The 11,926-nt window shown below is 27.9% G+C and overlaps 2 protein-coding genes across 3 annotated transcripts in view; one reads left to right on the top strand and one right to left on the bottom strand.

Moving 5' to 3' along the window:
* Window positions 1-535: 535 nt before the first annotated feature.
* On the top strand, window positions 536-11,051 carry LOC129958205 (protein PBDC1-like). 2 transcript variants are annotated; one of them, XM_056070481.1, is made up of 6 exons: window positions 536-790; window positions 6,514-6,584; window positions 8,181-8,240; window positions 9,322-9,462; window positions 10,206-10,317; window positions 10,929-11,051. In XM_056070481.1, the coding sequence occupies exons 2-6, from the start codon at window positions 6,516-6,518 to the stop codon at window positions 11,003-11,005; spliced, it is 459 nt and encodes a 152-aa protein (XP_055926456.1). In that variant the 5' UTR covers window positions 536-790; window positions 6,514-6,515; the 3' UTR covers window positions 11,006-11,051. The 2 variants fall into 2 exon arrangements, with proteins under 2 accessions (XP_055926456.1, XP_055926455.1); XM_056070480.1 differs by having other exon boundaries at window positions 538-872.
* Window positions 11,041-11,926, bottom strand: part of LOC129958204 (pyruvate kinase PKM-like) — a 21,567-nt gene continuing 20,681 nt past the window's right edge. Inside the window, exons 10-11 of the mRNA XM_056070479.1 lie at window positions 11,659-11,777; window positions 11,041-11,510 (exon numbers count right to left, since the gene is read on the bottom strand). Of these exons, the coding sequence (XP_055926454.1) occupies window positions 11,341-11,510; window positions 11,659-11,777 (289 nt within the window). The 3' untranslated portion in view covers window positions 11,041-11,340. The remainder of the gene's footprint in view (window positions 11,511-11,658; window positions 11,778-11,926) is intronic.

The raw sequence follows: 11,926 nt of genomic DNA, 5'->3' as shown, positions 1-11,926 counted from the left end.
TTCTAATATATAAAAATACTTATTTTAAACCTAATACTATAAATTGTAATATGCAGACATTGCTTGACATTGACACACTTTAATAAAGTGGTTTTAACAAAATTATTTTTTAACTATTTTTATTCAAAAGAAAACAAATATTTTTTATTGTATAAATTGAAACTTCCGGTTATTTGGAGTCGTTCTGATCAAACAATATATAAAGAAATGTTATTTATAACTTATAATATCTATAAATAAATAATGATATCACGATATATAAAAAAAATGCGTATGTGGTGGACGATATATCGCGATAATAAAGTTCCGGCATCGCTCAGCCCTATTTTACTCTTTTAACATAATACATAAAATTTAATTTGCTACTTACCGTTGTTCAATATTCAAAATTCCACACACTGTTTGAATTTTATCCACAAGTAGGGCTATGCTAACTTTTGATATATCGATAAAAATCGATATTTGAAAATATCGATTTTATGATATGAGAGTTTTAAAAATCAATTTATCGATATCATGACGGAGAATCGCGATATGTGTTGAGCAGTGATATATAATATTTTGAAAGGAGGAAAAAAATTAAAGTCTTGAAATTCGGGAATGAAAATATAGCTAATACAAGCATAAATTAATTTTTAAAGCCAAAAGTAGATCATTTTAGGAATTATAAAAATCATGAAGGCATTTCATTGATGAAGATGCAATCTTCCAAGTGATTATGCGCAATTCACGGAATGAGAAAGAAATTTTATAGACAGTACTGTCATCTGCTTGACTTCCTTTGCGTCAGGTATGTGAAAATCTGCACGAGGTTTGAGTTTCGGCTAAGAGTGAAGTTTCTTTTCTTTATTACCGTCTTCTAACATCAAACGGTACGTTAGTATAATAGATATCATTTATGTTGTTTTGTAAGATGTAATTTTTTTTTAAAATATTGCTTACAGTTAATTCAATATGCATGTCTGAACTATATAAATAAAGCTGATTGATAATAAATTACGAAATGGCATTTTACCTTTTGTTTATATTCTGCAAATGTGTTGCTTGTGTAGTTAAATAACAGGATTTTAAAGAGATAAGTTTAATTTAAAATTTCTCTCGTACTTTACGAGTGCATTCATCGCCTTTCAATTATTTGCGAATAAGTTCGCTTGCATGCTGAGTAATTTTTCTATATTTTAAAAAAATCGCATTGTAACATTTTGTTGGAAAGAAAAATGAGTTGTTTAGAAATTGATTATTTACTATTTTAACAATGAGGATTTTCTAGTATGTCTATTAAAGGTACTTTTTGTGTTTGTGTAAAAGGTTTTTCAAATTTTGACTCAACATTAGGTAACCATGTTATGTTGTGTATTTTCTTTCTTACTCTAAGGATTTTAAAAAAAAAAATTAATGGAGGAATATGATACAAGCATCAAACTTTAATTTTTATAGGCGATTAATCAAGAAATATGGGAGATGCATTCTATAATTAATATTTGGTTAGTTTTCTACTGTTCGACTGATATTGGTGAAAAATCTGATCTATATTCTTTAGTTTTATCCGACATTTCTCGCAATTATAGGCATTACTGAGTTGTAAATAATTTGTGGAGGTACAACCTAAGCTATGGATGGTTACCAAGTAATTAGAAAATTGGGCAATTGGTGTTGGATACCAATTTGTTTTTTCTCTTTTAAGTGCTATAGTCCATACGTCTTTAAAGTATGCATTCATTTTAGTAAATATTCCTAATTCCACCCCTTGCCTTTTTGATGAAATGCAGTTGTGTGCTTTCCTTTTAGTATAAAGTTCCACTTAGAAATATTATTAAAACTAAATAATAAATATTAAAGAAATTATAAAACTATGAATTAAAATTCTTTACTTTTTATTTTACTATACTGTGTATTTACCAATTCCAAAAAGGTGTAAATTGTTTAATTATAAATTATTTTTATAATACTTATTTATTACCTTAGTAATAATTACTTAACTTTAATAATATCAATGAATCTTTTACTGTAGTTGATATTATTAGCATTGTCATTTGTCGTAGACATTAGGGAGGAACGAAAATGGCCCTAAAAAATTTTCTTAGATTTTAGTTTGGTAATAGTGTAGAAAAGTTGCCTTTTCCACACTAGACATTAGGTTCGAAAGGTTTTAGATGGAAAAACAATTTTTAAAAAATTTAGTTGTAATATTACATTATCTTGAAATGGATTAAGGTGCATGAAATTTGTAAAAAAAATTGAAAAAAAAATTGAAATTTTTAAAAGGGCACTTATTATTTTTTTTCTTAGATTTTACTTTGGTAATCGTGGAGGAAAAATAGCTTTTTAGGTTCAAAAAGAATTTTTAAAAAAAATTTGGTCGCAATACAACAATATCTGCAAAAAACTTATTGTAAAAAAAATTGAAAAATTATAAACTATTATAAAATATTTTTATAAATTTTTCGTTCATATAATGTTACAAAAAATGATTTTAAATACATATATAAGCATTACAATTGAGAACAAAAATTATTAATTAGAAAGTATAATAATAAAAATATTTTTTATGAGAAATTTTGCATTTCTTACTTCTGTAACCTTAATGATTACAAATGTTACAGCTGCAAAATGTTTGTTTCTACTTCATTGCACAATTAAACATTTTTTAATTAAATGTTGGCATATTCACACGCGAGTCAATTTTTGCTCTTGTGTATCCTTCTTTTGTGATTGAATCGCAGACATTTTCAACCGATTCTGCCACAGCTCTTTCCACTTCTTGCATGTGTCAAGGAAGCCAGAGAAAGTTAATAATCGAGTCCCCTATACTATTTAGTTCAGCTTCAGATGCCTTCTGTATAAAGTCTTCGAGAGAGTTACTGGAAAGCAAGGAGTTTCCAGGGTTCCTAGGGTTCATGTTTTAGCAAGGGGGGTTCAGTTACGTCATTTTCAAGCCATTAGATCTTATCGATGTAATCCTTTACATCGAAGTTTAGCTTTGGAACTTTAAACTTTCTGACTCTGTCTTTTAAAACACATCGCAAATCATGTTCTCTTTAAATTTTACGTTCATCACTTAGCATGGACAAAAGGATGTTTTCTGAAGCAGCAAGTTATCCATTTCTTTGAATAATCTGGTCTGTAACTTTCTTGAGATTGTTAGAGAGATAGCATGAATATGAGATAAGGTTAAAAAGATGTTTGAAACCATAAATACATGAAAGTTTTAATTTAACATTAAACCACACAAGCACCTGGTAGTTTTATCTCTTCTTGTCTACTTGGTGGATCTGGTTGGATTGCCTCTTTTTGTAAAGAACACTGTAGTTTTTCAGTGTTGTCATTGTCGCCAGTATTCATTTCATATGCATTAGTATTTTTTGTCCTGTCTTGATTAAAATTAACTATTCATTGTAGTTCTTTACTCTAGCTTTTTTCTCAAAGCGCTTGTGGTTGCAATATCAATATTATCTATAACCATTTTCCTGTCAGAGCATTAATTGTTTAGAACCTTTTATTTTATAATTGGTACTTTTTTTTCTTTTATACTAGTTAACAATATCAAATAAATGTCTAGCTTCTTCTCTAAATTCTGTGAGGTTGGAATCAAATTTATCTGAACATTTTCTACTTTCAGATTTTAATAAATCTTTGTATTTAGAATGATAAGCTTTTATCATTTGTGAAATTCTTTTGCTTGAAGCAACGAGAATAGAAGTTCTTGACCATTATTTGTTCTAATATGGGAACTAAAGTGTCACATATTTCACTTACAGAAGGATCCTTCTCTGAAACAATTTTGAAGTTATATCTAATATAACAGTATCGATTCATAACAGATTCGTTAGTAGGCAGTTCAACTTCAAACAAATCATTAAATCTTGTCTTCACTAATTTAGTCTGAGCCATTTTTCCCACAGGAAAGCACATAAACTAACAAATCAGTTGCACAATAGACTGAGCGGAGACACCAACTCAACTGATCTCTGCAAAGCTACCGATTTGAAACCATCTCTGTCTTTGTCAATAACAACCACTCCGACAATCATGCCAGTGCAATAGTAAAACTGATTTTATACTTTTATTCATATGACACTGCCTATTTAAAGCTTTTTATTTCGTATTCGAAGCACGCAAAAATCCTTAAAAAGTTGCAAAAAGTGTGCTTTTATGAAACTTTAACATCCTTGCGGCACCTCAAGATATACTGATATTTTTTATAATTTTTATTTTTCTTATCTATACCAAAAGGTAACTTTTCCACGCTATTGCAAAAGTTAAAAATCAAAACTTTAAACTGTAGCAAAAATTTTAATTTTATGGAACTTGAACCTCCTTGCGGCACCTCAAAACCTCCTATATTTTTCATATTTATAATTTATTTTATCTACACCTAAAGGCAATTTTTCCTTGCTATTACAAATTAAAAATCAAATATTGATTTTTTCGTTCCACCCTAATGGACATTTCTTTAAATTTTATCCAATCCTTTTTATCTGTATTTTTTCCTTTTTTTTTTTCTTTTCAACTTGGATTAAGATATAAAGCATCTGCATTTATGAAAGGATTGAAAATCTAAAAAAAAAAAAAAAAAAAAAAAAATGAATTCTGTATAAATACTAAAAATATTGCATAATAACTAGAAATATTTAAAATAGTGAATAAAATACTGTCCAAGAAAAATTTTGATAAAATTATTTTTGCACCAATTATGCCTACATTGTTTTCAGACTTCATTTGTACATTATAATATTTTAGTCTTTCTTTTCAGGAGTTAGACTGAAATGCTTGAAACAAAATTAAGGGTAGGGGATTAAAATTTGTGTAGCATCAAAAGAAATAATGTTGTATTTTATCCTTATTTTTTAATTATTGTTGTAAAAATTATTGTTGAAGTTTTAACGAGTAAAAAAGCTTCCTATGATAATAAAGATTAGAGTCGTAGGGAACAATTTCTTACTTACGTTCATTTACACTTTTTAGTATTTTTAAAAATCCTACAATAAAACTCAATCATTTTTATAAACTCCCTTTTTTTGCAATAAATAATACATCAATATATGCTGAATATCTAAGTTACTGTATTGAAATCCATTTTTAAAATGACACGAGCTATAATTCTTAAAAGATAATGTGGTAACTGTGATATTTTATTATTAGCTTTCTAAAAATGCAAATCCCTTTGTAAATTTTTACTCTTTTCATGTGACTTTAAAGCTGAGCTGCAATCTAATACAATACAGTATTTGAAAAATTCAAAGAAATCTGATTACTGATACTAGAATACTGATATATCTGTGAAGAAAAGAAAATTATGTTTAAGTGTAAAATCTAATTAATCAATTAATTCTCAAATAGCCTGAAGCTTTTTTAAAATTTAATATTTAAAATGGTACAAAAAGTAATAATTATAACAGAAGGGGGAGGGAATTGTTTACGATGTATCTTTAAAAAAAATTTCAATATATCCTCCCTTTTCTCCCAAAATTCAATTGAAAATACTCTTGAAATCCCCCCCCCCCCCGATTGAATGTTTTTGGATCGATATTAATGAAAATGATTTTAAATTAACAATAACATTTTCTAAATAATTAAAAGTTGAATGCAGAAATAGTTTTATGCTTTAAAAATCCAAACTACTGATTCACTACTACTTCAAATTTTCTTCATTAATATTTTGAAGCAGTAAAGTCTTTATAAAATTAATTATACTTTTGTGATAGTTAAAAAATTATGTATCCAGACATAGAAAAGATTTCTTATCTTTAGTATTACAGTTCCTAATGTTTGAAAATATTTTATATATTTAAAATCATTTAAATTGTTTGCTTCTTTGAATGCTACATTCTCTAAACATTTTTTTTGTAATTTATAGCAAAAAATTAGCTTTCATTGGTTTTAAAAATTCATTTGGTACAGCCTTCCCCCCCCCCCCCAAGAACCTGCAAGATTTAAAGATTAATAGAACCAATATTCTCATTTTAGGTAAAAAAAAAAAAAAAAAATGTTCAGAAAGTAAGTGAATTTTGTGTATTATAATATTTTACGTAAAAGTAAATTTCACATTATACATATTTTTAATGTATACTGTTTTGTTATTCTCTTAAAATACTATCAGATTCTTTAAAATTAAACATGATTAAATTGCATAAAGAAATAGAATATTATAGAAAGATAGTTAATAGATGTAATGTTCCATAGTCCTTTATAGCTTGCCAACAAAAAAAAAAAAAAAAAAAAAAAAACTTGTAAAATTGCAAACATTAAAAATATGAAAATATATATCCAGGCTTGATTATTAATGTATTGTAGTCTTGGATGAATATGACTATAGATATGGGATTAATTAAAATATGGCTGGATGGATATTAATTATATGAAGAAATTTCCACTTCCTTTTTATCAAGAATCAAATCTATTGTAAAATAATTTAATGTCTATAAATATTGAGTTAACATTTTCATTAACTATTTTCAAGATCAAAGATTTATACTTAAAAATTTTTTAAATATATATTTTTTTAAATTTTAGATATGGAGAATAGTGGAGCGTTCTCAGAGAAGAAAAGCAGCTTTTTTGATGCTGATTCTTATGTGAACACAGTAAGTGAAAAAAAAAAAAAATGAAATAGTTATAAATCTCTTCTTGCATTTATTATGATGGAACTGCATATTTACATAAATATTATGTGTTGGCTGTGTTTCATGTTTATTGTACTGTAAATTTTTAAAAAACACTTGTGATAATTTTTTTGTTATCTTTAATAAGACACAAATATGTATTGTTAAATTAGAATTGTGATCAAATATTGGAACAAAAAGAGGAAATATTGCCTTCATAGAATTTTCTGTAGTTGCATGATCATTTAAATGTGCATTTGGTAAGAGAAATAGCTATGGTCATTATTTAATAGTTTTTGGTTGAAATATTCTTAATTTTGCTAATTTTATTCTGTAGAGAAATGCCTTCAATCAGGAATTATGGCAACAAAGATTTGTAGCAAAAACCTGTTTCTGTATTTGCTTAAATTAATGCATTCACTTATAAATGTATCAAGTGAAATGCAGATATAATTATAGGTAACATGTATAAATTGAAATTTGCGATCTTATTGTACTCCTTAAACTGGAGAGCTAATATGTTTAACCTTTCGCCCCTGCCCTTACTTAATGTGTTAGAACTACAAATATTCTTTATTGTAGACTTTTAAGCAGTAATTCATAATTTGCCATTTTTTTCTCCAAATGCAGGTAAAGATAATTTCTCTCATTATGTCATAATTTTAATGCAAGCTCTGAAAGTCAACAATTAATTAAACATTGCAAAATTTGATTGCATTATTCTTATTTATAATTTAACATAATGAAGATACATACAGCATTCTGTTTGTAAGAACATGCCTTCATTTGTTAAGGATGTTTTGTAACAAAACAGGCATATATCATTTTATGATATTTTTGATATAATGCAGTTGATTTTTTGAAACGTTTTATTTTTAAGGCTATTGAGGCAGTTTTGGCGTGGATAATAATTCAAGATCTAATTTCTTGAACAGTATATTAGCATGACACACATTAAATTAACTACTGTGGCGAATTGTGATGCGCGAGGATAGAACATGGGACCTTGTGGTTCGCAGTCCAGTAACATGCCCACGATACAAAAGCAATTGTTCGGACAGCGTAGCTGTTAACTGATTTATTAGCTTTCACCACAGACTCTCCCTCCAGTGAGTTGGAGGTGTGACGAACGATATGGCTGTTGAGTGGTGATGTATTATTTATTAGCTGTTAGTCTAATGTGCCTGTACCCATTTGAGTAGTGCCAAGCGTTATGGCGAGCGTGTGTGGGTGAGTGGTTGCAGTTACGTCGAGTGAGTCTGGCGACTTTGGTTGCGGGTTCATCGTCTGAGGTCACCAATGTGACGAATGGATGCGCGAGGATAGAACCTCTGACCTTGTGGTTTGCAGTCCAGTAGTGATTTTGGGTTATATATCTTCCTGCTGGTATGATGTGGAAGTTTTGGGAGGAGGTGACTAGCTCAGATACCATTCTCAGAATCTAATCATTGTATAAAATTAGAGAAGCTGTCCTTCATAATGCTACACTAGTATAAATCAATAAAATGTATATGAATTCGTGTATATTAATAATGTGTTTGCAGCTTTCATTATGATTGTGTTTTATTTCCCTCATAGCCTGATATTGAATTAGCATGGGTTGGCAAGGCTGCTGAGCACATGGAAATACATTATAATGTGAGTAAAAATAGTAGAAAAATCCATACATTTTTGGTTTTCTGTATAAATATATTTTGAATAAAAGCATGTTTAATTGTTGCATATTATATTATGAAGCTTATTTGTTTATACTCAGCAGTGGAATTTTATTCTTTTATCTATAATTGTGAATAATTATAATTTCAACAAACTTATTGCATTTAAATGAAATTTTAAGCAAAGCATTCTAGTAATATTCAAATGTGCAACTATTATACTTTATTAGAATTTTAAATATATAGCATTTCTATCAACTAGATTTTTACAGGTGCAATAATTTTTTAGAATGTTTTTGTTTTAAACTGTGCCATGGTAAATTCAAGGCTTTAAATATCACTGACATTTGATGAAAAGCTACAAATAAGTTCGTAAATTGATCATGATCTAAAGCAAGTTGATATTGCTAAAGTTAGAATGTCTCAGTCGGCAATAGCTAATTTTTAATATGCAGGCAGAAGGGCGTAGAAAAAATGTTTAGCAAAAGAAAACGATTTAAAAATATCAAAATGAAGATGTTGATAAAGCTACCATACAAGGGTTCTGCAAAACAAGAGCAAAGTATCTACCTATTAGTGGACATAAGATTTCTGGAAAAGCACAGAAATTTGTGTCAATGCTAGGCAACAATGATTTCAAAACTAGCAGTGGGTGACTGCTAGTTCTTTATGTATAATATTACTATTAATAAAAAAAGTTAAATTTTCACTTTAAAATTAATTAGTTCTTAAAACAATTTATAAATATATTGGCAAATGCACACAATATATATATATATATTGGATCCTGAAATTAGAAAATTTTTTTTTCTAGATTCCTTCAATATCATTTTAAACAGGCTTTATTGTATTGCAATTTATTAAGATCAAAATATTCTTGCTTAACAATGCATAACATACATTCCAAACTATTTGGCATCACCCCTAGTGTTAGTTTCATGTATAATAATTTTTTAGCATCTTACATAAAAAAAGATCATAATTTAAACTTTACCATTATCAAAACATAATTAAAACATTAATTTTACCTAAAATTTTATTGAATATTGTTTTTATTATTATAGCTCATCACATCAGTTCCGCCTAGGTCGCTGAAATTAACTCCACATGATGATAAGATATATAATGCATTTATTGCACAGTTTCCTAATTTCAAGTTGGACGTTTTAGAAATAGACAGTTTGAAAAGTGAAGAAAGTAAAGAGGTATACAGGTTTTTATTTGTTTACAAATATGTCTAATGAGTTATTTAAAAAATCATATAAACTTTAAGGACTTCATTGTTTTTCCTTGCGATTGTGATGAAAAAGACTTAAAGAAAATTATACCTTAAAGGCTTCAAGAAACCCTGATTTATAGTTTAATATCTGGATTTAAAATCCTTCGCATTTATGAAGAGTTATTTATCTGGAACTGATCTGAATGGTAAGCGATAGTTTCTATTCTTAGGAACAGAATAATTAAAGAACATTATTTCATCTGTCCTTATTTATATCCGATTCTGAATTTAAGCTACATTACATCAAAGCTTAAATTATGTAATTGGCTTATTAAGTCAAGTTATTGCATATTAATAGTCAACACATTTTAAAATAAAGTTTATTTAGTAGAAAGCTTTTTGCTTTCGCAAAAAAAAAAAAAAAAAAAAAAAATACATGGCACAGTCATTGACAATTCATGAGATTTTCTGAACATTCAATAAAACATTTAAAAGGAGAAATGACCTTTGTCTAGTCAATAGCAGCAATTTTAATATCTTGTAATACAGCATTAATCATAGAAATAAATAAAAAAGAATATATAAAGAGAACAGAATGTTTAGAAATTAGGTACAATTAAATGCATTAATGCTTTCGAAATGTTTAATATAGCAGGCTGTTTTGTAGTTTTATCCCATTATTGCATGTTTTCTTAGAATAGTTACATATTTCGAATTTTCCTTTCTCAGAAATGGCGAAAATTTTGCGAAGATTTTCGTGACACTGTTGAAGACGCTACATTTGGCACTTTAGTACGCATTGATAGCTCAAAAGACTATAGTGAAGAGAATACCATACTAGGTAAAACCTTTCATTTATTACCATAAAAAGACAATGTTGAGATAAGCATCTCGTCTTAAAATAAGCCATCCAAAATAATTTTTTTTCTGTAATTGCATTTAGTATAGTTTGTATGAAAAAGCAGAAATATACTTGAATTCTTGAGGCGGCATCAACTTTTATTTTATGTAAAAATAGACCTGGTTAAAATGTGACGCTCTTAAGCACAGCAATTTATGTATATCAAGATGGTTCAATATAGCAAAAACTAAAAATTGAACTTCATTTAAAAAAAAAACTGGTAATAAAGTAACTTAAGTTAGGGTTGTATGACAGAATTAAAATATTATTGACAAAAGCTGTGAATCAAAATTCTTATTATGCTTCATGTTCTAATTATGGTTAACATATGATAAAATTATAATTTAGCTGTAAAGATCAATGAAATCTTTAAATATGAATAGTTTGCACTCATTTTGCTGTACTTTCTCAATATTTTTAATTGTACGTTATTTGAGAATTTTCTCCTGTCCTATAATAAATTGCTAACATTTACATATCAGTTAAATCAGAAGAGATATGCACAATTTTTTAAGCACAAGCAATAATTCCTAACAATTTTTTTTTTACAGTGTTACGTGTTCAATTTCTAGCAATAGAAATTGCTAGAAACAGGCTTGGACTAAATGATGGACTAAAGAAATTATAACATGTAAAAATGTACTGTAAATAAAACTTTTATACTTTCAAGCAAATTTCATTTATTTGTGACGATCTATGCATTAAAATTTCACAAATTTAATACCACATTCATGCAATGACATCACAATTTTAAATATCTGATCACTAAACTCTACAAATAGTTTGCATGTCACAAAAGTTAAATATTTTACAACAATAGTAACGAGTTTTTCTTCATGTAGGTAGAAGTTGTATCAAGTGGGGAACATTACACAACAAGATATACTAAGCAAAATATTTTTGAATTGTAATCCACATTACTACAATCTTTTGAAACTAATCAAAGTATACAACAATACTTAATTAGTCAACATATACAACACGCATAGTGTTTGTAGCACCAGCTCCTTTTCTCCAACCTGTCACAACAATAACAGCATCACCAGAATTGATGAACTTTCTCTGTTTTCCAAAATCTATGGCAAACTGAATTCTTGCATCCACATCATGGGGCCAATCTGGTAAACGCTCTCCTTGGGGGGGGGGGGATATTATAAATAATGATTCTCATTATAGAAAATTATGAATAAAAAGGAAATTTCATTATGTTATAACAAACAAATGTATAAATAGAAAAACACTACCTTCAACTTTCGTGCTTAAGAAATGATTAAAATTTACCTGTGAAGTGCAAAGGCAATATTCCTCGCCACAAATGAGCTTGTCTGGTTGTTTGAGTAAGGCGTGAAACTGCAATAATTGGGCATTTAGGTCGGTATTTTGATACCTGATGAGCAGTCCTACAAATAAAGTTTATATGAAATATCCTCACAACAGTAAAATTTTTTAAACCTTTACAAGTTTCAGTAGATTTTTGACAAAAGACAACATTACTAAATTAAGAAATATAATAGGTGTATAATTCCTATTATCGAACACCATAGAATTA

Source organism: Argiope bruennichi, chromosome X1 (assembly GCF_947563725.1).
Source record: "Argiope bruennichi chromosome X1, qqArgBrue1.1, whole genome shotgun sequence".
NCBI lineage: Eukaryota > Metazoa > Arthropoda > Arachnida > Araneae > Araneidae > Argiope > Argiope bruennichi.
The sequence above is the reverse complement of the archived record's forward strand: the minus strand, read 5'-3'. Positions and strand labels throughout refer to the sequence as shown.

Bases quoted from the DNA above. Each gene is read 5' to 3' on its own strand.
- LOC129958205 (XM_056070481.1), top strand. From the start codon at position 6,516: ATGGAGAATAGTGGAGCGTTCTCAGAGAAGAAAAGCAGCTTTTTTGAT. The intron at 8,241-9,321 runs GTGAGTAAAAAT...TTATTATTATAG, and splicing joins ACATGGAAATACATTATAAT to CTCATCACATCAGTTCCGCC. The intron at 9,463-10,205 runs GTATACAGGTTT...TTCCTTTCTCAG, and splicing joins AAAGTGAAGAAAGTAAAGAG to AAATGGCGAAAATTTTGCGA.